A 25786-nucleotide genomic window follows, 5' to 3' on the forward strand; every position below is an offset into this window, starting at 1 on the left:
TCGAACATGACTGAAATGGTGACTATATGATCATCAACAGCAGATATTCCATTTGACGAAATGTTATTTGTGGTTTACAAGGGTATGAGTCGACATCAAATCAAGGCCACAGGGACACTTGCAGACAGAACTACGCTGTAATCGATGTAAAATTCTACAAACTACTATGCCAAAGTTGATTTATACTTAAGAAATTCTAGAAATTAATCGAAACAGGTGTTGTAGGTGTTGCCAATATACAATACAGTGTTACCTTCACAAACGATTATAATTCGTCCTTGGATGAATGAAATAAAAAAAGATTAAAATGCGATTAATCCATTGAAACTCTTAAAATCATCGACGCAATATTTTTCTCTTACATGTTTTTTTTAAATTTTAGTATCAACAAACGCGTAATCAAAGTCATATTGTTATTATCAAGCCGACTCCGTATGGTTCGCCACGTTTGTTTTTTTTTTAATTTTTTTTTTTTTGATAGCACGTTGCCCCTTTTGACAAGACGGAGCTCCAGGCACTTTGTGGTCGTGTGCGGCAATTTAGTGTTCCTCGTATCACAAATTTAGATTCCATCTCAATGCAAAATATAACTTATGGCCTATGGCTCGTGTTCCAAAAAATACGTTCCACGTTCCATCATCGGTACAGCTTCCCTGATAGGGTGGTTGTATGTTATGATTCAGTTCCATCGTAGACACCATCTTAAACGGACGCGTAATCGCACAACGATAGAACAACATGTGGCCGTGCGTAAGGCCATTAATGGTGATAATCTTCGTAGGTGCTGCTCATGGGTAGGAACTAACGTTCTGGTGGTTTCAGTGTTTAGTGATTAATATGGTTCTAAGAATAATTTGTATGCGGTTTTTCGGTTTCAGAATACTGGTTGTGGGTCCAAAATTCATTCGGGCCAACCAGGACTATACGGTTGTGATCAGTAATTTTAACACCGATCTCAACATGGTGGACCTGATGTTACGAATCGAAGGACACACGGAGGATGGTCAAAATGTTCTTAACATAACGAAGTCGGTTGACGTTCAGAAACAAACGAACAGAGTGATCAACTTCAATGTAAGACGAGCACATTCGAACTGTTAAGTGTACAGAAGTTAAACCTGTACTTTCTTACAGATGCCTAAAGACTTATCAACTGGATATTACAAAATTACCATTGACGGACAACGTGGCTTTAGCTTTCACAAGGAAGTCGATTTGGTGTTCCTCAGCAAAACCACATCTGGTTTAATACAAATTGATAAGCCCGTGTTCAAACCAGGCGATAAGGTTCAATTTCGGGTGATAGTGCTGGACGCTGAGTTGAAACCTCCTTCGCGTACAACAGTTCAAGTGACGATCCGCGATTCTCAAAACAATGTAGTTCGGCAGTGGTCCTCGGCAAGATTGTACGCCGGAGTGTTTGAGAATAACCTTCAAATCGCCCCAACTCCAATGCTCGGTATATGGAACATCTCGGTATTGGTCGACGGAGAAGTACTCGTGTCCAAGACATTCGAGGTGAAGGAGTATGTGTTGTCCTCGTTTGACGTAGAGGTGGTACCAACCGTTATTCCTCTGGAGGAGCACCAAAGTTTGAGTCTGACGATAGCAGCCAACTATCACTTCCGAAAACCAGTGAAAGGGCATGTCAAGGTGGAGCTGTACTTGGAGGACGATAAGCGGGATCAGGTGAAAGAGTTCGAAATGTCCGGGATAGGACAGGTGACTCTCCGTTTCAATGAAGTACTGGAACTGTTCAACGATCAACAGGATGTACTTGTAAAGACGACCTTCATCGAGCAGGACACAAGTAAGGAATGTGTACAACATTGGGTTTTGGAAATGCTAATGATTCTCAATTGTCTGTGGTGTAGATCGGACTGTGGTGAAAGAATCTCAAATCACTGTGTACAAATATCCGTACCGCGTTAAACTGATCAAGGAAACTCCGCGATTCCGTCCAGCTCAACCCTTTAAGTGTACGCTTCAGTTCCGATATCACGATGGAACCCCTGCTAAAGGTGTCACCGGTAAGGTGGAAGTGATGGAGGTCGGATACGAAACAACCGCCACTACCGACGATAAAGGAAGAATCTTACTGGAGTTGAGTCCCAGCGACAGTACAGACACGATGATTGTATACGTAAGTGATTTCTAAGTGTAGACTGGAGTAAGTGAAGGACTTCATGTATGTTAATTAATTTTGCAGTTTTCTAACGATGATGATGGATTTTTCTTTAACGAACAAGTGGACAAAGTGGAAGTCTTGACGGATGCTTATCTAAAACTGGAATTAAAATCTCCGTGAGTAGCACTCATTAAAAAGAGATGTGGTAGTATCTCATTATGAACAAATATCTGTTCGTTGAATTTCAGCATTAAATTGAACCGAAAGTTACGACTTATGGTTACATGCAGCGAACGTATGACCTTCTTTATATACTACATTGTGTCGAAGGGCAACATCATTGAATCCGGTTTCATGAGACCGAACAGGCAGAAGAAATATCCCTTAGAATTGGATGCCACCGAGAAAATGATACCGAAGGCAAAAATTATCGTAGCTACTGTAGCGGAACAAACAGTAATTTACGACTTTGTGGACATCGATTTTGAAGAATTGCCATATAATGTAAGTAGATTTGCAATTACTTTATTTTTTGGCTGCTGAGTTCGAAGGATAAACATTACTTCTCTTTAAAATTAGTTTGAATTGAGCATAGGTAAGCAGAATGTTAAGCCGGGAGAGCAAATCGAACTCCGAATGTCTGGACGGCCGGGAGCGTATGTGGGATTGGCTGCTTACGACAAAAGTTTGCTGTACTACAATGCGAACCATGATATATCCTGGGAGGACGTTATGCAACTATTTAAAGGATTTCATGCGATCGATGAGAATGAGTTTGACATGTTTGATGTATGATGGAGAAATTATTTTGAAAACATGATAACATTTCAATAGTATGTTCACTTTACAGAGCACAGGACTGTTCGTGAGGACGTGGGATAACATCGAGTTCAGTGGATCCCACGATATGTCGGCACGTGCTGCGCTGCAGATCTACAATACGATCCACCAGCTGAATCAATACCGGACAAACTTTGCAGAATCGTGGTTATGGAAGAATGTGACCATTAGCAGACCTATACCGCATACGATTTACGAGGTTGTACCAGATTCGACCACATCCTGGTACTTGACGGGATTCGCGATTGATCCGGAGTATGGTTTTGGCATCATCAAAAACCCCATTGAGTTCACAACGATCCTACCATTCTACATCATTGAGAATCTTCCGTATTCGATCAAACGAGGTGAAGTCGTCGAGTTGCAGTTTACACTGTTTAACAATCTTGAAAGAGAGTACATCGCTGAAGTGACCCTGCATAATGTATTCCAGCAGATGGAATTTATTGGACGACCTATGGAAGGTGAGTGTCGTTGATCTCTTGAAGTATTCTGTGAGAGTACTTTATTATTTTTCTTGCAGATCTCAGCTACACCAAATCCGTAATCGTTCCTCCGAGGGTTGGCGTACCGATCTCGTTTCTGGTGAAGGCACGATCGCTCGGAGAGATGGCGGTACGCGTGAATACAACGATCAAGGCCGGACAAGAATCGGACGCACTGGAAAAAGTGATCCGAGTTACGCCAGAAAGTCTGCTACAACACAAAATTGATTCGCGGTTCTTCTGCTTCGATACACACGCCAATCATACCTTCCTCATTAATACAGATTTCGAATGGCCGAAGGCAGACGAAGGTTCGAAAAAGATTGAGTTGCGACTGAATTGTGAGTATCAAAAAATATAAAGAAATCGATTTTTTGGTTTTGTTGATATTGATATATCTTTTTGTACATCTAGCCAATCTGCTTCAAACTCTTACTATAACAAACTTGGATGATCTGCTTACTGACCCGTGGGGTAATCGAGAGCAGGACATGATTACCTTGGCACCAAACATCGCTGTGCTCGACTACTTACATGCAATTGGTTCGAAGGAAGAGAATCTCATTTATAAAGCTAAAAGGTTTTCGCACCGCAGCTATTACAATGAGATGCGTTATGCTTGGATACATGGTTTATTAGGTGTGCAGAAAAATGATGGTGGTAGCGTGTTTCTTACTGCTTTCGTCGTAAAATTCATGCAAACTACGTCGAAACATATAAACATTTATGATGTGGCTAGGGTCGAGAAGGCTTATGATTGGCTTGCTTCGAAGCAAGACAGCTCGGGAAGATTCGATGAGGTCAGTGACGTGATCAACAAAGATATGAAAGGTGGTCTGGGTAACGGCATTACAATGACCTCGTTTGTGGTGACAGCGCTTCTAGAGAACGAGAAAGCTAAAGAAAAGCACGCGGCAGTGATCCAAAAGACAATGAGTTATCTAAGTTCGAACTTGGAAGACATCCAACATCCTTACGATCTGTCCATTGCGACCTACGCGTTGATGTTGTACGGACATGAAAAGAAGACTGTAACGTTAGAAAAGCTCATCGCTCTTTCTACTCGCAGAAATATCGGTAACGATATGGAACGGTACTGGAACACGACCAACAGTATAGAGACGACCGCGTATGCGTTGTTGTCATTTGTATTAGCGGGGAAATATGAGGACGGTATTCCGGTGATGCGATGGCTAGTGAATCAACGCTATGTTACCAGAAGCTTCCCACGCACTCAGGACACCTTCGTAGGACTAAAGGCATTGACAAAGTTGGCAGAAAAAATCTCTCCCTCACGAAACAACTACACCATACACTTGAAATTCAGCAACGAAACCCAATATCTCCACGTAAACTCCGAAGATAACGAAATTGTCTACTTTAAAGATATACCGGGGGACACAAAGTGGATAGAGACCAATGTTGAAGGTATCGGGGCCGGAATGTTGGAGGTGATCTATCACTACAGTTTAAATCTCGTCAACTTCGTGCAGCGATTCAAGCTGGATGTAGAGACACAAAACACGGCCTCCGACTACGAGCTGCGACTGAAGGTGTGTGCTAACATCATATGGAGAACATTCGATGATCGTTCCAACATGGCGCTGATCGAGGTGACCTTCCCTAGCGGATACGTTGTCGATCAGAATCCCATCAGCGAGCAGACTTCTATCAATCCAATACGGGTGAGATGATTATAGATTTAAAAAAATGTAGCAAAACCCCTATAAGTAATGCAACCATTTACAGCACACCGAAATTAGGTACGGTGGAACATCCGTTGTTGTGTATTACAACAACATGGGCATCGAACGGAACTGCTTCACCGCGACGGCTTACAGACGGTTCAAGGTGGCTCTGAAGCGTCCAGCATATGTGATCGTGTACGATTACTACGATCCCAGTGAGTTGGATGGAACAATGCATGCAAGTGGTTGGAGCATTCCACTCACGAGATTTCATTTTCTATTTCTATTTATTTATTTGTTTTAGATTTGAATGCCATTAAATTATACGAAGTGGATTAACAGGAAGTTTGCGAAATATGCGATGAAGGTGATTGTTCCAAGGAATGCAAGAAAAGAGTATCTTAACTCTTACAGATAAAATGAGAACAAACATTTGTTTCTCGAATGATATTATCGCTATAGCTACACAGTTTATACAAGAACACAGTTCTGGTTTCTTGTTCGTTCTTTTTAGAGACAAGTAAAATATTACAATATTCAATGCAATCAATGGTTTAGTTTTATTTTTTTTCTGCATATTAAAATTACAGTTTGAGAATTTTGCAACATGGTCTTCAGTGCGTGGCGTCTTGAAATTAAATCTCCACCAACACGTACGTAAAACAAGGAAAAAAGAAAATAACAAAAGAATGAGCCAAGTATTACTACATACATGCAAAGAACATTTCACACTAGATCAAAATCCAATAAATCAATACAAGAAACGTTAAATTAGACGTACGTGAACTAAATCGTACGTGCATACGTAATATGTCAAGGCTGCAATCACGTTTCCATTCCAATCCTTCATCCTTTTGGCGCTTCGTTAAATCTCGTAGAACCTCTAATATACTGCCCAATGAAATGTCTTTTAACTCACGCTCAGCTACTACTAACACTGATGTGTGTGAATTGTTTGCTGATTATTTTTCTGGTATGTTTGCTGATGCTGTCCGCGACCTAAATCTTTTAGATTCAGCTCTTTCATTAACACCACATAATGCTGTTGATCTAGCTAAACTTGAAATTACCAGTGAAATGATTGAGTGTGCATTAGATAAACTAAAACTTTCCTATTCTCCAGGTCCTGATGGCATTCCTGCGTCTGTACTGAAAAACTGTCGTGATTCTCTTGCTCCAGTCCTACTAAGACTTTTTAATTTGTCTCTCTCGACTGGGACTTTTCCTACTTCGTGGAAATCATGTTGGCTTTTTTCAATTCATAAAAGAGGCTGTCTATACCAAATTACCGTGGAATAACAAAAACGTGTGCCACGGCAAAAACTCTCGAATTATCTGTTTACCCCAGTATACTTTTTAGCGCTAGTTCTTTCATCAGCGTTAAACAACATGGATTTATGCCGGGCCGATCTACTTCCACCAGTCTCATGTGTTTTGTTGCCAAGATCTTCCGCAATTTTGAAGCGGGGTTACAAGTGGACACCATATACACTGATTACCGTGCAGCTTTTGATAGTCTTTCTAATGAGCTTTTGTTAGCTAAACTCTCCAAACTGGGCTTTGGTAAGGCAATAACTGTCTGGCTATCTTCTTACCTAAAGGATCGTCAATGCAGCGTAAAAATTAGTCCTTATGTATCTAGATGTTTTAACTGTTCTTCTGGTGTTCCTCAAGGTAGTGTACTTAGTCCCCTCCTGTTTGCTTTGTTTGTAAATGATGTTTGTAATGTTTTGCCTCCGGATGGTTATCTTCTTTATGCTGATGACATCAAAATCTTTTATACTATCTCCTCCTTAGACGATTGCTATCTTCTCCAGCAGTATCTGAATTCTTTCTCTCACTGGTGCTCGTCGAATTTTCTTTCATTGTGTCCCAATAAATGTTCTATTATTTCTTTCACTCATTCTCGTAACCCTATTTCTTATAATTACTCTCTCTCAAATGTTTCACTGGTTCGTGTTTCGTCTATTCGTGACCTTGGGGTAATACTTGATGATAGGTTAAACTTCAAGCTACATGTTGATGAAGTCCTTTCGAAACCCTACAGAACCCTTGGATTTATCCTTCGTGTTACCTCGGATTTCAAGGACCCAATATGCCTTCGATCTCTGTATTGTTGTTTAGTTCGCTCTGTATTGGAGTACGCCTGTGTTGTCTGGTGCCCTTATGGCAATGATAGGTGTACCAGAATCGAAAAATTACAGAAGTACTTCACCAGATTGTTGTATAGACGATTGTTTGGTTCTTCTTCTCTTTCGCCATATGAAACACGATGTCTTCTGTTTGTGCTGGACTCTTTAACTTTGAGACGTCACTTGGCCCAAGCTTGTTTCATTGGTGGCTTGCTGAGAGGTTCTACTGATGCTCCGGAATTGCTTGCTTCTGTATGTTTATATGTTCCCTCCCGTTCCCTCCGTCCTCGTGATCCTTTGGCATTAGAAACTCGACAGATGCTTTATTGCCACAACGATCCGCTCCTTTCATGCTTCAGGTGGTTCAACCTATTCTACGACGATTTTGATTTTAACTCCTCTCTTGCTTCCTTTCTTACTCGTGTTTTAAACACCCCTCATGTATCTTAATGTTATCCTTGTCTCTTGTTTTATCCTTTTCCTTCACTTCCGCTTTGAGTTTACGTTAGTATTGTTAATTTTTATTGTTAATTTTTAGTATTAATTTTTTGTATTAATTCTAAGTTTATAATAGGATCATTGTTTAGCCTAAATGGCAGATATATGTATTTATAATAAAAACATAATAAAAAAAACTTCGTTGGCGCCTCAAGAGAAATGTTACGTCTTAAGGAAAGATGTGCAAATGACGGTATAGACTGGCATTTCAACCCTCCAGCTGCGCCGCATTTTGGAGGCGCTTGGGAACGTATGGTAAAAGAAGTGAAAAGTTTGCTTCCTTTAGGCAAGGAGCAATTTCCAGAACCAGTATTGAGAGCCTTGTTAATAAAAATTGAGTCGATTATCAACAATCGTCCGCTTACTCATATATCGATCAGTCATGAGGATGAGGAGCCTTTAACGCCAAGTCATTTTTTGATAGGTTGTCATGGTGAGGCAATTCCAACCTTGAATGAGATTCACAATACAGAAACGTTACGATGTAAATGGAAAAGAGCCCAATTGGCCGCATCACATTATTGGAGAAGATGGATTCGGGAATATTTACCACAGTTACATAAACGGGAGAAATGGCAAACTAAGGTTACACCCCTGCAAGTTGGAGATATTGTAGTTTTTCCAAATGAGCAAAAACCGGGAAAGTGGTTCAAAGGCAGAATTACAGAGGTACATATTGGCGTGGATAAGCAAATAAGAGCAGTTACAATTAAAACCCAAGATGCAATATTAAAACGGCCTACCTGTAAGGTTGCTAAACTTTCAGTAAGTGCCGAATGATATAATCGATGATCTCACGATAATGATAATTTAAAAAATAAAGTGATCACATTTTTGTAAGCACCTAGCACTTGAGCTACGCTTGGTTAGAGAAAGGAACGAAATAGTTGGCATTGGAAATGGTTTTGTAGGAGGCGAATAATATGTTGGTATGAAGGAAATGTATGATGATGAGGATATCGAGGATTGAGTTGCATAAGATATGCGGAGGTTTAAAGGCACCATGAAGAACATGGGATGCAGAATATGGAGATGTTATTGATACAAGGTGTCATGGAACCATTTTTATCATTACTACCAATTTTTATTTGATTTGAAATTTGTTTTTGAGGCATGCTGCATATGGTTGACGAGATCGTTGTTTATGCAAGCATTGGGAAGAAAGAATACTTAATTACTCTGCGACTTTCTATTGTTTTGGTAACATCTCTTACAGGAGTTACGGGGGGAGGGATCCCGTCGCTAGAGCAATTAAATATTAAAAAAGAATAATAAAAAATAATAAATTAAAAAATAAATTTTTCATAATAATAACCGCCAACGCATGATGAGTAGAATGCTCCCTTACGCTTCAGACCCGACGCCGCGAGAGCGAGAGATGCTGCAAGCGTAGTCGCTGCAAGCTTAGTCGCTGCGATCTCAGGCGCTGAAAGATAATCGAATGATCACGCACTCTCTTAATCTAGGACGAGTAGGGATAAACATTGTAAACATCGCTAAAACAGCACGTCGTGAGCGAACGGCGGTGCAAGGAAAAAAATGAATAAATGCTCTCTTTCTTCTCTCTTAAACCAAGGGCAAACCATTTTGTCTTTTAATAATTGAAAGAAAGGGCCCAGCTCCCGTAAGCAGTGTTCGCCCGCTCTACAAAAGTCCGGCACCACTGGGTTTGCTGCCCAGCGGTCTCGACAATTTGAAATGACAATTTAAACAACATTTCAATATACTTCAACTAGAAGTATACTTCAACTTTTCATTACTTGTTATACGCGCAGCGAGCAGAAGCTCGAATAAGAATAATGATATTCTCCGTGATAAGGATTCCTGCACATTCCCCTCTCACACTTCTTACAAACACCAGCGGCGGTCCTGCTTCGACGTCTTCTTTTGAATCCTCTCTTTTGTAACGGGTTTTGAAACCTGACAATGACATTGATAAATTGGAAACTTTTTCAAAACCTTGATTTTAGCATCAATTCACTTTGTTTTGTTAACACTTTCTTTAATAAATCAATAATATTGCATCATAATGGATAGCTGGAAAACTGAAAGAAACTCAAGGTACACCATTTCTAGAGCATTTGTTCACCGAATGCCACTTACACTGCGCTAATGTCTTCTTCTTCTTTTCTTTTCTGGCCTGCTCATGGTCGAGCACGTCGCGTAGACATGGCCTGGTCGCCAATCCGTTTCCAGGAAACTCGGTCCAGGGCTGCAGTCCTCCATCCACGGCTGCATCCGATCGCCGACAGGTTTGACTCCACCTGATCCAACCAACGAACTCGCTGTGCTCTTCTCCGCCTCGTGCCGGACGGATCGCTGACGAGCACCTTCCTGGTGTGGCATGAGTCCACATCACGTGCCCCAGTCATCGTATCCTTCCGGCTTTGACCACCGTCAGGATATCTGCACCGCCAAACAGCTCAGCTAGCTCGTGGTTCATTCTCCTTCTCCACACGCCCTGCTCGCACACACCGTCAAAGATAGTCCTTAGCACACGCCGTTCGAAAATAGCGAGTGCATTGGCATCCTCCGTTAGCAGAGTCCAGGACTCGTACCCGTAGAGGACTACCGGACGTATCAGTGTGCGACATATTGTGCATTTCGTGTGTTGCTGGAGCCTTCTGGATCGCAGGAGTTTGTGGAGCCCGTAGTAAGCACGATTTCCTTGAAAAATGCGCCTTCGGATTTCGCTGCTCATGTTGTTGTCCGAAGTTACGATCGTACCAAGGTAGCAGAACTCCTCTACCACCTCGAGATCGTCGCCGTCAACTGATACTCTGCTTCCGAGTCGGGCTCTATCACGGTCAGAGCCTCCGGCAAGCAGGTACTTTGTCTTCGTCGCAATGATCCTCAATCCAATTCTGTCGGCCTCGCGTTTCAGTCGGGTGTACGCATCGCACACCGCCGCAGATGTCCGTCCGACAATGTCGATGTCATCCGCGAAGCCGAGAAATTGGAGAGAACGGGTGAAAATCGTGCGCTAATGTAGGTAAAAGAAATAAAGTAATGAATAATAACGTTGACGATCCCATCATTGAGATGCTGTCCAAAACCAGACTGCCGATCAAGAGGTGGCATTCGGTGGATTTAAGCGGACCTATTGGAAGAATCACCAAATTTCTCTTACACTTACGAACGTAACGAATATTGTTGTCCTCCTTTCTCCTTTCGTAGTTAATAAATGAACACGATTAAAAGACAGAATTGAAAATAATCACCAAAATTCCCCACATTTACGCAGCTAAAAATGCTGTAGAGCATTGATGCCCCGCCTTCGTTTTACATAAATATCAGTACTTGACCTCGGCGGCCCAAATTTAAAGATAAGGATGAAGTCGTCATTCAACGAGATGCTGACGGCCTTCATTGAAATACCGCCAAGAATTTGCCATAACAGAAATTAAAGTATGAGGGTCTTGATCAGGGAAACAGCACATTGCCAGCTGCTGTGGCTCTGAGCTCACGTTCTGACTGATAAGAATGGAGATATTGCCATCATCTTCGATGTTGAATCTACTAATTATGTCTCGAACATGACTGAAATGGTGACTATATGATCATCAACAGCAGATATTCCATTTGACGAAATGTTATTTGTGGTTTACAAGGGTATGAGTCGACATCAAACTAAGGCCACAGGGACACTTGCAGACAGAACTACGCTGTAATCGATGTAAAATTCTACAAACTACTATGCCAAAGTTGATTTATACTTAAGGAATGCTGGAAATTAATCGAAACAGGTGTTGTAAGTGTTGCCAATATACAATACAGTGATACCTTCACAAACGATTATAATTCGTCCTTGGATGAATGAAATAAAAAAAGATTAAAATGCGATTAATCCATTGAAACTCGCAAAAACATCTACGCAATATTTTTCTCTTACATGTTTTTTTTTTATTTTAGTATCAACAAACGCGTAATCATATTGTTATTATCAAGCCGACTCCGTATGGTTCGCCACGTTTGTTTTTTTTTATTTTTTTTTTTTTTGATAGCACGTTGCCCCTTTTGACATGACGGAGCTTCAGGCACTTTGTGGTCGTGTGCGGCAATTTAGTGTTCCTCGTATCACAAATTAAGATTGCATCTCAACGCAAAATATAACTTATGGCCTATGGCTCGTGTTCCAAAAAATACGTTCCACGTTCCATCATCGGTACAGCTTCCCTGATACAATCGTTGTATGTTATGATTCAGTTCCATTGTAGACACCATCTTAAACGGACGCGTAACCGCACAAAGCTAGAACAACATGTGGCCGTGCGTAAGGTCATTAATGGTGATAATCTTCGTAGGTGCTGCTCATGGGTAAGAAGAAACGTTTGTGGCAGTTTCAGTTTTCGGTAATAACTATTGGTTTATAAATAATTTTCATACGGTAACTCTGTTTCAGAATACTGGTCATGGCTCCTAAAGCCATTCGGGCCAACAAGGACTATACGGTTGTGATCAGTAATTTTAACACCGATCTCAACATGGTGGACCTGATGTTACGAATCGAAGGACACACGGAGGATGGTCAAAATGTTCTTAACATAACGAAGTCGGTTGACGTTCAGAAACAAACGAACAGAGTGATCAACTTCAATGTAAGACGAGCACATTCGAACTGTTAAGTGTACGGAAGTTAAACCTGTACTTTCTTCCAGATGCCTAAAGACTTATCAACTGGATATTACAGAATTACCGCTGACGGACAACGTGGCTTTAGCTTTCACAAGGAAGCCGCTTTGATATACCTCAGCAAAACCGTATCAGGGTTAATACAGATCGATAAACCTGTGTTCAAACCAGGCGATAAGGTTCAATTTCGGGTGATAGTGCTGGACGCTGAGTTGAAACCTCCTTCGCGTGTAAAAACAGTTCAAGTGACGATCCATGATTCTCAAAACAATGTGGTTCGGAAGTGGTCCTCGGCAAGATTGTACACCGGAGTGTTTGAGAATAACCTTCAAATCGCGCCAACTCCAATGCTCGGTATATGGAACATCTCGGTATTGGTCGACGGAGAAGTACTCGTGTCCAAGACATTCGAGGTGAAGGAGTATGTATTGTCCTCGTTTGACGTAGAGGTGGTACCAACCGTTATTCCTCTGGTGGAGCACCAAGGACTGAATCTGACGATAGCAGCCAACTATCATTTCGGAAAACCAGTGAAAGGGCATGTCAAGGTGGAGCTGTACTTGGAGGACAATAAGCGAGATCAGGTGAAAGAGTTTGAAATGTCCGGGATAGGATTGGTGAATCTCCATTTCAATGATGAACTGGTACTGAACAACGATCAACAAGATGTACTTGTAAAGACGAACTTCGTGGAGCAGTTTACAAGTAAGAAATGTGAACAACATTGGTTTTTTGAATATGCTAATGATTCTCAATTGTCTGTGGTGTAGATCGGACTGTGGTGAAAGAATCGCAAATCACTGTGTACAAATATCCGTACCGCGTGGAACTGATCAAGGAAAGTCCACAATTCCGTCCAGGTTTTCCCTTTAAGTGTACGCTTCAGTTCCGATATCACGATAGAACACCTGCTAAAGGTGTCACCGGTAAGGTAAAAGTGATGGAGGTCGGATACGAAACAACCGCCACTAGTGATGATGAAGGTTTGATCAAACTGCAGCTGAATCCGAGCGACAATATAGAAAAGATGTATATTGAAGTAAGTGAACTTTCGTGCAAATTAGCGTTTGATTCTCATGGATTTTTCATCAAATAACATTTAAACAGTTTTCCAACAAATATGGATTCCTCCTTAACGAGCGAGTGGACAAAATGAAGGTTGTGTTCCTCAAACTGGAATTAAAATCTCCGTGAGTAGGAAAATACGTTGTTTATCATTGACGTGACTTTTGCAAAATTGTTTTCGTTATGTTGTTCCAGTGTTGTGTTGCATAATATGTTGCGATTTGTGGTTACATGTAGCGATGGTGTTAAATTCTTCGCGTACTACGTTGTGTCGAAGGGCAATATCGTTGATTCCGGTTTTATTAGAATGAACCAGCAGAACAAATATCTCTTAGAATTGGACGCCACCGAGAAAATGATACCAAAGGCAACAATTTTCGTAGCTACTTTAGCGAAACAAAGAGAAATTTGCGACTTTGTGGACATCGATTTCAAAGAGCTACAAAACAATGTAAATAGAACTGCAATCACTTTTACCATTTTAGCTGCTTAATTCAAAGGATTAATTTTACTTCTCTTAAAAATTAGTTTGAATTGAGCATAGATATGCGGAATGTTAAGCCGGGACAGCAAATCGAACTCCGAATGTCTGGACGAACGGGGGCGTACGTGGGATTGGCTGCATATGACAAAAGTTTGCTGTACTACAACGCGAACCATGATATATCCTGGGAGGACGCCATGCAATTGTATGATCGATTTCATACAATCGAGGCGAATGTATTCAACGATGTTTACGTATGTTGGAGAATTTGATTTTGGGAACGGGATAACATTTCAATAGTATGTTCACTTTACAGAATAGATACATGTTCAGAAGGACGTTGGATGACATCAAGCTCCAGGAAATCCCATCTAAGTCGGCACGTGCTGCGCTGCAGATCTACAATACGATCCACCAGCCGAATCAATACCGGACAAACTTTGCAGAATCGTGGTTATGGAAGAATGTGACCATTGGAGGGTCTGGAACGAACAAGATGATCGAGGCAGCGCCGGATACAATCACATCTTGGTACTTGACGGGATTCTCGATTGATCCGGAGTATGGTTTGGGCATCATCAAAAAGCCCATTGAGTTCACAACGATCCAACCATTCTACATCGTCGAGAATCTTCCGTATTCGATCAAACGAGGTGAAGTCGTCGAGTTGCATTTTACACTGTTTAACAATCTTGAAAGAGAGTACATCGCTGAAGTGACCCTGCATAATGTATTCCAACAGATGGAATTTATTGGACGACCTACGGAAGGTGAGTGTCGTTGATCTCTTCGTTGAAGTGTTCTGTGAGAGTATTTTATTATTTTTCTTGCAGATCTCAGCTACACCAAATCCGTGAGCGTTCCTTCGAAGGTTGGCGTACCGATCTCGTTTCTGGTGAAGGCACGATCGCTCGGAGAGATGGCGGTACGCGTGAATACAACGATCAAGGCCGGACAAGAATCGGACGCACTGGAAAAAGTGATCCGAGTTACGCCAGAAAGTTTGCTACAACACAAAATTGATTCGCGGTTCTTCTGCTTCGATACGCACGCCAATCATACCTTCCTCATTAATACAGATTTCGAATGGCCGAAGGCAGACGAAGGTTCGAAAAAGATTGAGTTGCGACTGAATTGTGAGTATCAAAAAATATAAAGAAATCGATTTTTTGGTTTTGTTGATATTGATATATCTTTTTGTGCATCTAGCCAATCTGCTTCAAAAATTTACTACAAAAAACTTGAATGATTTGCTTGCTGCCCCGGATGATGATGTGGGAATCATTATTAAACTTGCACAGTACAACGCTGCGCTCGACTACTTGCATGCTATTGGTCCAAAGGAATATAACGAACATTTTTTCATCTTTATAGCTACAGGTTTGTTGCGCATAGAGTATAAAAACCATATGCGTAATCGTCAGACAGATGGTTCATTTGGTGTGCGGCAAAGTAATGGTGGTAGCGTGTTTCTTACTGCTTTCGTCGCAAAATCGATATATGCGTCGAAATACATCAGAGAGGTTGATGTGGCTATGGTCGAGAAGGCTTATGATTGGCTTGCTTCGAAGCAAGACAGCTCGGGAAGATTCGATGAGGTCAGTGACGTGATCAACAAAGATGTGAAAGGTGGTCTGAGTGACGGCATTACATTGACCTCGTACGTGCTGACAGCGCTTCTAGAGAACGAGAAAGCTAAAGAAAAGCACGCGGCAGTGATCCAAAAGGCAATGAGTTATCTAAGTTCGAACTTGGAAGACATCCAACATCCTTACGATCTGTCCATTGCGACCTACGCGTTGATGTTGTACGGACATGAAAAGAAGACTGTAACGTTAGAAAAGCTCATCGCTCTTTCTACTCGCAGAAATATCGGTAACGATATGGAACGGTACTGGAACTCGACCAACAGTATAGAGACGACCGCTTACGCGTTGTTGTCATTTGTATTAGCGGAGAAGTATGAGGACAGCATTCCAGTGATGCGATGGCTAGTGAATCAACGCTATGCTACCGGAAGCTTCCCACGCACTCAGGACAACTTAGTAGGACTAAAGGCACTGACAAAGTTGGCGGAAAAAATCTCTCCCTCACGAAACAACTACACCATACACTTGAAATTCAGCAACGAAACCCAATATCTCCACGTAAACTCCGAAGATAACGAAATTGTCTACTTTAAAGATATACCGGGGGACACAAAGTGGATAGAGACCAATGTTGAAGGTATCGGGGCCGGAATGTTGGAGGTGATCTATCACTACAGTTTAAATCTCGTCAACTTCGTGCAGCGATTCAAGCTGGATGTAGAGACACAAAACACGGCCTCCGACTACGAGCTGCGACTGAAGGTGTGTGCTAACATCATATGGAGAACATTCGATGATCGTTCCAACATGGCGCTGATCGAGGTGACCTTCCCTAGCGGATACGTTGTCGATCAGAATCCCATCAGCGAGCAGACTTCTATCAATCCAATACGGGTGAGATGATTATAGATTTAAAAAAATGTAGCAAAACCCCTATAAGTAATGCAACCATTTACAGCACACCGAAATTAGGTACGGTGGAACATCCGTTGTTGTGTATTACAACAACATGGGCATCGAACGGAACTGCTTCACCGCGACGGCTTACAGACGGTTCAAGGTCGCTCTGAAGCGTCCAGCATATGTGATCGTGTACGATTACTACGATCCCAGTGAGTTGGATGCAACAATGCATACAAGTGGTTGGAGCATTCCACTCACGAGATTTCATTTTCTACTTCTATTTATTTATTTGTTTTAGATTTGAATGCCATTAAATTATACGAAGTGGATTAACAGGAAGTTTGCGAAATATGCGACGAATCCGATTGTCCGAAGGAATGCAAGAAAAGAGTATCTTAACTATTACAGATAAAATGAGAACAAACTTTTGTTTCTCGAATGATATTATCGCTATAGCTATACAGTTTATACAAGAACACAGTTCTGGTTTCTTGTTCGTTCTTTTTAGAGACAAGTAAAATATTACAATATTTAATGCAATCAATGGTTTAGTTTTATTTTTTTTCTGCATATTAAAATTACAGTTTGAGAATTTTGCAACATGGTCTTCAGTGCGTGGCGTCTTGAAATTAAATCTCCACCAACACGTACGTAAAACAAGGAAAAAAGAAAATAACAAAAGAATGAGCCAAGTATTACTACATACATACAAAGAACATTTCACACTAGATCAAAATCCAATAAATCAATACAAGAAACGTTAAATTAGACGTACGTGAACTAAATCGTACGTGCATACGTAATAACCCCAATGGAAAATAATTTTCCTATCAATATTTTCGTAATGTTTAATAAAATACTTCACCATTCCATTTGACGATCCATAACACTATTCATGAGCAAGAGCAATAGGCTATATTTAATTAGTTAAAGGTTAATTTGGATGTTTGCTTCCTTAAATTAATCAACATTTCACGTACGGCTACAGTCATATCAGTATCAAAACTCACCGTGATAGCTTCCAACTCAAAACTGATTGCATAATTTAAAACCATTTCTGCACACCACGAATGTCTCGACTGCAGTTTTCCAAACAAGCACGTTTAGTAAGATCGCACGTAAAGCGCGAACTTAACTTTGTCACATTTTAGCATGTATCAATGTGACTCTTTGCCCGTGGATACCCCTTTCGTACGGTATGGAAAAGGGAATCTTCCAACCGGCTTGTGTGCATCGATCGAAGATGTTGTTTTGTATGCGAGATACGTAAAATAAGACAACCGAGCGAGGAAAAGTTTCGACAGTTGCCGCCTGGTGACGCGAGTCGCGGCAGTTTGACCAGGGCGTACGAGCAGAACAACCGATCAATACCGATGTAAGGAGCGGGTACAAACAAGCTGCGAATCTTCCTAACACACCGCCCCCCCCCCCCCTCCCCCACGGCAGCTAAGCCCGCCGGGCTCATCCACACCGCATTAAAGTTTAATTAATTAAGTTTACCAAAGTCAATTTACGATTATCGTGTCTCACGTGTATCGCGTAGCAACGTGTCTAAATACGTCGTCAGGAGCGACGCTTTCACTGCCGCGAGGGTGTGTGCGTTACAGCTGGAAGGGAGCTAACCTCAACGAGTGTCAACGATGCCAAGATACCCGGTGACGAGATGCTAAGGTTTCACCGGTCGCGTCCATACAATATGGATGGCACCGGTGCCGGTGAGGCATTCCCGCGAATGGCAATTCATAGTTTATGCATTTCGGTTTCGATGAACAACATCAGAGGCCTGTTTATGTGCACCCGTAATGAGTTGACAGGTAAAGTTTGCCGTTACTTTAAAGGGCATGCCAACATGACGAATGGACTTGAACTTTGTCAGTCTTATTTGCTGCCCAACTTCTAACGTTCTTCGAGTAAAGCGTACAAGCGAAAATTAAACATCTTTTAAGTAAATCTGAATTTCTTTTCTTTTCTTTTTTTTTGGGGTTCCTGCATCCATCACTTCATTCCGTTCACCACTAGTCGACCAAATTTGCTTGCAATGCAACATGGTTTAAGCCACATGTGGCAAATCTTTTCTACTTTTCTCGTACCGCATAACCCAGAGGGATTAGTTCATTAGTTTCGGGAAAGGGTGAATAGCTACGTGACCGAACTTTGTAATACAATGCGGTCCTTACCGTTCACGACCATGCATGAAACGGCTGATGATGTGATGATGTGGGGGAATAATGCGTACCTGATCAGACGCACCCGTTCCGTACGTGTCTCAACCTGTCAGAATACTCAAACCAAAGGTACAGTGGTAAGGTGGTGGTTCATTTAAGTGAAAGTCTCCGCGCTGTTTGTAAAAAAAATATTGTATTTTCTGAAAATTGTTTTTTAATTTTTATTTCAATCGCTTTAAGTGATTTGGTACCCCCACTCTTGATTGAGTGTTTCATTGCGTTAAAGCGCCTAAAAGTATGCAACATAATGTTTTCGACTTCATTAATCATAAAATGTGTTTCTAATAGCATACTTTTAGGCGTTTAGTATCACATATCACATGCACAGACCATTGCCTAACGCTTTCGTAACGGTTGCAAGTGAGGGAGAAATCATTATGGACATCGGTTGGCCACGAAATTACGGCGAACAGGTTGTGATTATAGAATTCTAATTTGGTAGAAATGTTTCCATCTGATGTGTGAGTGAAAGTAGCCGAATAATGGAGCGAGAAAAAGTTTTATCTTTCATTTTTTTTTGCCTTCATTTGCCCTCCTTCTCTCTCTGTCTCTGCAATTATCATTCCATTTGCCTCCCTCGAGTGGGTGGAGGTTAATCATCAACTTCCACTCTCCGACTATCGCACATGATACACATACCATTCGCAACCGATTGGCCAAGCAAAGTGAAAAAGGGTTTTAATGCTTTAAGTCATGTTTGTTAGTTACTTCTAACCTCGCCGGTGTGCATTAGTGTAAAGTGTGGAGTCCAGTAAATGTGGTCTCGATCATCTCTCGCCCCAAAACTGTGTTTTGCACGTATATATGTGTGTACGGTTTTCAGCACACGTGTCGTATGTCTGCACTTGAATGCTTTTAGTCACGATGAGATCCACAAACTTCGATCGTGGCTAATGTAGGGAGCGTTAACGCGTCAGCACCGATTTTGCTCCGCTCCGCAGCAAACTGTACTGCCGCTATTCGATAAGATGGCTAATTTCCTTTTGCCCCGGGATTTTGGGGCCGTACCACGGTACGGTTGGATTTAGATTAAAAAACTTTCCAATGGATGCCGGAACATCAGCATTTGCTCGTGACCACCGCTCACCGGTGGAGTAGTGTTCAGTAGTGTTGGTGTTTTATTTTTCCTCTTCTTTTGCTACCATAATTATGCCCTGTTTTCGGTGAAAAGGTCACTTTTCATCAGCTACTCAAACAAGCTGTATGGAGAAAGCACTAGAATACTATATCTCCAGGTAAAAAAATATGTTTGGATTTTTTTTAAATTTAATTAAATTAGCAGTTCATTTAGAAGCACGGAAGAAGTAATGAAAAAAAAACACTATAAAAATACAATGCACTATTGACTTTATTTGATTTATTTATCTACTACCTTGATTGATTTTTTAGAGATTGAGGTTTGATTTGTACTTTATTTTTTTATACTTGATCATCTTCCAACCAATGTTTCAATAGCGTGTAAACCAATAGAGATAGTTAGCAAATTGCATCAAAACTCATCATAGATAAATATTAAATTATAAAAGTAAACCTGCGCCTAATTCCAAATCTCTATACGTTTATATTTAATTAAGGTCTTAATTACTATACTACTGTTACTACTAGCTGTACAAACAAACATTGCAATTGCAGTAAAACGAGTTCCCACCAACGGTTATTTTATTTGCTTCCCCAACCGATAGAACTGGGCCATTGCATTGCCTGGTTCAAACAGATTAATTTCAAAGAAACCCCTTCATGATTGGACGTACCCACCCCATTAGGTGCGGACGCCCACATATACCATTCAAACACGGCAAAGTGATTCCATCGATTCAATAAATACGAACGCAATTTATCATCTGACGCCATCAGAACCAAACAAAAAGCAACAACGAAAAAACACAAAATGGATAATTTCCCTTAAAATGTCATTGCAGTGCGGATATTTTCCTTTTTTCCCTTAGCCCTTAACTTTTCTATAGCAAAATAAGAAAAAAAAAGCTAAAAAGTAAAAAATAAAAAAACCCGTTTCACCCGTACCAGTAAGCAGTAGAATATTGCAAAAATATGACCGATCGATTGCAGCTTCTGTGAAAGGGCAGAATAACAATAACGTAAAAAACACATACACACAAGCCGAATAAAGCGCGACTGAAGCTCAATGAAAATTATTTGGTAACTATCGGATTTTTTTTAATTATCAAAATTGCCACATTCCAACTTCCTGTGTGTGCTTTTGTATGTTGACGCTTTTCGGTACCGTTTTTCATCCCTTCCCGGATGGGATATTGGATGCGCACGATTGCATATTACGTTACCTTCGATGGTGATTTCGGTTGGTTGCTATGTTTTGTTTTTCTTCTATTTTATTTTACTCTCTCTTCCAATCAATACTGTCAGTGTATCTGTTCGGTTTTGTTTTGTATTTCTGTTTTGTTTCTTTCTTATTGTTTTTTTTCTCAACGTTCACATTTTACCAGTATCTTTTACTCGGGAACTCACTTTTATCCCACATCGTCAATGGTTTATGAAATTCATACGGACAAAGTTGCAAAAGCTGCACCACCGATCCTCCCACTGGATGGAGATGCCAACCATGATGACAAACATGGCACGTGGAAGCGTTTTGCAGTAGTTTGGACAAAAACGAAGCGTGACAGCAACAACAACAAAAATAAGGGAAGTGACCCCAACAGTGGAAAGCAACATAATAAACGGCACACTGCAGTGATTCTCTTTCGCGGCTTTGGAATATAATTGATGCACGATGCCACGGGGACAGTGTGCACGGTGAGAGGGGTGCCTTTTTTATTCTTCACCTTTGTACAATTCGTTACCCTCTCACACCTTGAAACCTTCCTATTTGTTTGTGGAGATGGTTTTTTTCCCCCGCTGTTGTCACTATTTGAGAGAGCGTGTGTGTGCGCGTGTGTGTTATTGTTCTTTCTCTTTTCACAGTTTGGCCCACTATTATATTATCAGCTTTCCAATATGCTTACAAACGCGAAAAGGATTAAAAATCTGATTCAAACATTTTTCATTGCAGGCCAAAAAAAAGGGTTTCCATGGATTTTGCCGTTTCCCAGCAATTAAGATTTGTGTTTTTTTGTTAGTTTTGAGTAGGGCCATCCATTAGTCTGGATGTGGGTATTTTTTTTTGGGCTATATGGTAAGGATTGAAACTGGCCGCATAAATTGCATTGCGACTGAGTGCAATCGATACCAATCATTTGTGAAATATAATATTTTGCGCTTGAGTTATGATTTCGTTTAGGTCTAACTTTACACACCGCTAGTGTTTGGGATTCGTTTTTTGGCTTCTCATGACTATGACCACAATCTTTTCAGCACTCTTTTGTGTTTTAACTCACTCACTCACTGCGCTCAGTAGTGATTAACTCTTCTCCATTTCAAATCACTGAAACAGAGTGAGTAAAATATTTTTATTACTCTTTTTCGATTTAATTCACGCTATTGAGTAATTACTGAGGTGCAAAGATAGTTTATTTTCATGAATCTCAAAAGAGTGAGTTATAGATTCAAATCCTTATAGCTTTGATTTCACCTTTTTTTTGCCAATAGTGATGGGTAATCCGGAGAGAAATTGTGGATCCACTCCGACTACGCGTGTGAAAAATTGGTTCCGACTCCGACTAAAAACCAAAATGACTCCGATCGAGTCCGGTCGAGTCCGAATGGGTCCGATCGATTCCGAATGGGTCCGATCGATTCCGTATAAGTCCGATCGAGCCGGACTAGCCTTGGGTAAATTGTGAATTGTTCTGGACACGATCCCCCAGAGAATCCAGATGGCGGCGGAGTCGGACCGATCCGACCCTGGCAAAATTTGTAACTTACCCATCACTAATTGCCAGGCTCCACGATGATAAATTATATATCTGCCAGTTTGAAACTATCTCATACAATACTTGCAAACCCACCTGCCGCTTATCAGCCCTAATCTTTGGAGGAGAGAAAGAAAGATAGAGTTTCTGAATTTTATTCGCGTTATACTACAAGAGACGGTAGTGTCCCAAGTATTTCAAGTCCTGTTTGACGACCTATTTCAACTTTGGGATGTTCTTGAGATCTTTGAAGATGTTCAAAGATTTATGTATGTGTTATTTCCTTATTATTGAGTAAGGTCCAATGTAGATTACATGCTCCAGAAAGCACTACAGTACTCAAATGGTAAATGAAGTAAATGAATTGCCAGGTAGGACTATATTCTAATCACTTAATTACGTATTCTTAGCCTGCCGCAGGAGTCTTTTAATCCGCTTCCGATCGAGCGCTGTCATCTGGCAATCCATTATCCGAGCTTTTCTAGTGGGCACATCAACGCCAACACTACGAAGCCTCCTCTGTCCATATAGACGACCTAAAAGGACCTTATGAGGTGAGTCATCCGGTGTCATCCGAATAACATGACCAACTCACCGGAGCCTGGAGCCTCTAATGCGCTATGCGAGAATGAGTTCATCGTGCAACTCATGGAGCTCGTCATAGTAGCGGCTCCTTCTACACATACGGGGTCCAAAATTCTTCTGTGCAATTCCCATCGCAACCAATTGCCATAAGTGTGTCGTGTTGAGAGGAGTCACTGAATAATATGATATAGTAACATGCCTTAAAGCCTCGTCTACTAACCGGATAGTTTGAACAAGACTTTACTTGTTTAAGAATACTATAAATTAGACAACTTTTGTTCTATTTCAGAACAACACAAGATTAGCATTCAGAACACAGAGTAAATAACAACTCCTAAAGCTAAGATAATAGTTTTCCTCGACCTGTGAAAAGTAATCGTCGAAGCAATTCGAGCTGGTCGTTCTTCAAGAACTAAAACAGAAGGAGTTTTTCTGATTTTTCTACTATAGTTCCTTGGGTTAGTGATTTATTGAATATGCCAGAATCTTCCAAACCAACATTCCAGACAATGTCAAACACATCTAGTTCGACATCTAGATGATAAGAAAAGGTTGGTTCTAGATATTAAACATAACTAAACGTGGCTGTTAAACAGCGTACTGTTAGGAAGAAACTCCCAAAAAAAACTTAAAAACACATCCTTATACACTCCTTATACAACATTATGCTCAACACCACTTCACACCAGAATAAACATGAAGCAAACAAAATTGACCCCCGTTGTTTTGCAACAATCGTTGAAACGCCTTTTCCCACAGGAGCAGAAAAGAGATAGAAGTAGAGACAGAGGAAAAAGGAATGAAAGGGTGAAATCAACACAAAGCGATACAAAAACCCATCAAACGGGAAGAGTACGGATGTGTGGACTGGTACAATTATTTACTACAATTTATCGTCCCCACGGGTAGTCTCACGGACCGGTCTGCAAGTGGGAAGTGGCCATCGGAAACGGAAACATCTTCTAGCGTTGTCGCCCACACCATCTACCGGTGGTCTATCATGCGACATTGGTGTGGTATGAAAGCAGGCAAGGTCTTTCCTGGGAAATGGCTCACACCAATTGGCAGCAATGAAAGGCGATAATCCAGCAACAAGATGGAGAAAAAAAATAATAGTACCATTTTCTTATTCGTTTTAAGCAAGATGTTATAGACAAACACGATTTTGAATAAAAATATTATGAAACAAAAACATACGAAAGTGTACTATTTTTAATTTGTATTTTAATAAAACAAAATTCTCCAACAATTTCTTTTGAGTTAATAGAAAAAGAACATTCTGACTCATAGTATACTACCTACAAGAGATCCCACCCGCTTTAAAACAATTTATTTTTTCAAAACCATTGCATTTAAGCGTTTGTCTCTGCAACCTTTAAAGAATGTTTTGAGCATAAATTTAAACCGCATAAGAACAATGTAGTTTACAAACTGGCAGGAAAAAGAAAAAAAAAGCAAAAACACACATCCTAATGGTAACAAAATCTTCTTACAACGCAAACGACACTGCAACATCGAAGCGTGACACAAAGCGAACCAAGCAAAAAACGTATCGCGTAAACAACCATCTCTATTCGTATGATGATCGCATACATTTTCACGAATCATAAAAAAGCGAAAAGTTTTAGTGATAGAAAAACATGGCCAGACAAAACAGCGAGCCAACAGCAGCACTCGGTTCGAGCGAATGAGCGTGTAATAAATCATTGTTTGAAAGTGAAGTGCTCTCGTGTTTTGCATGGTTTGGTGCGGCTGATCGTTATGTGTTTTGCGTACATCTGGACGGATGTGATGCCCTGGACATGCGGGCATGATGCTTCGTCGTAGTTTGGATCTATTACTTTCTTCCCTCCCACTAGTACCCTTGGAACCATTCCGCCCGCGTTGAACGATTTTTCCGATTTTGGCACATATTCGGGTGGAACGAAAAAGAAAAAAACAAAACAAAAAAAAAACGATAGCATACGAAAGTTTTTGTAAACCATGAAGCAAACGCTCCAAATGCCAAAGCATATGCGCCACGTGATGATGGAAGATATTTGGAACTGATTTGCTATTGCTGTGGGTTTTTGGGTGTTTTTATTTTACGAGTTACGCTTACGCTTTTATGCGCTTCTTTAGCTGTATATATATTTTTTTGGTATTTTTTTTAAACAACTTAGATGAACACGCCAGAATAAAAAAACAAATATACCAAACGCACCGCAAAATAGACGTGCCTGGGTGAATCAGTATTTATCGCAAATCGGATATACACGCTCATTGGAAGTAACAATAAATTTTCATCATCTCCATTTTTGTTGCTACCTTTTTTTTTGTTGTCTCCAACATACATGCAGCTACTAATGCTTATACTACAACAAATTTCTACGGTACCGACTGAACCGGCACCGATCAGGTGATTTAGAGCCGCTGAAAGCTTCCACCGATGGAAGGAAAGGACCATAATTTGGCAAATGGCATCAAAGACCCCCCCCCCCCCCCAGTAACAACAAATAACGATAATTCCCGTGCACAGTAAGTGCTATAAATTATTGCACCCAGCTCAAATATAAAGCACCATTTCCACCCTAGTTGAATGCATCCCGCTGCATTGTGGAGGATGGTGCATCAACAACAAAAAAAAGCCACCCAAACACACACAAAACCGTTAACGGAATCTTCGAACGGAAATTGAGATTCAAAATGGATCCGCATCCGGTTGA

The 25786-nt window shown here is 40.9% G+C and overlaps 2 protein-coding genes across 2 annotated transcripts; both read left to right on the forward strand.

The window, feature by feature from the left end:
* The first annotated feature begins 468 nt into the window (after positions 1 to 468).
* Positions 469 to 5546, forward strand: LOC125769542 (CD109 antigen-like). The gene is given in 12 exon segments (XM_049438275.1): positions 469 to 794; positions 879 to 1074; positions 1135 to 1810; positions 1875 to 2143; positions 2210 to 2304; positions 2377 to 2632; positions 2708 to 2917; positions 2979 to 3432; positions 3492 to 3794; positions 3868 to 5138; positions 5203 to 5356; positions 5446 to 5546. Coding segments are annotated over 12 exon segments (4041 nt in total). The 5' UTR covers positions 469 to 738.
* A 6182-nt stretch (positions 5547 to 11728) lies between these two features.
* On the forward strand, positions 11729 to 16843 carry LOC125769543 (murinoglobulin-1-like). The gene is given in 12 exon segments (XM_049438276.1): positions 11729 to 12088; positions 12174 to 12369; positions 12430 to 13108; positions 13174 to 13442; positions 13511 to 13593; positions 13664 to 13919; positions 13997 to 14206; positions 14269 to 14722; positions 14786 to 15088; positions 15162 to 16435; positions 16500 to 16653; positions 16743 to 16843. Coding segments are annotated over 12 exon segments (4035 nt in total). The 5' UTR covers positions 11729 to 12032.
* Positions 16844 to 25786: the final 8943 nt, after the last annotated feature.

Source organism: Anopheles funestus, chromosome 3RL (assembly GCF_943734845.2).
Source record: "Anopheles funestus chromosome 3RL, idAnoFuneDA-416_04, whole genome shotgun sequence".
NCBI classification, from domain to species: Eukaryota; Metazoa; Arthropoda; class Insecta; order Diptera; family Culicidae; genus Anopheles; species Anopheles funestus.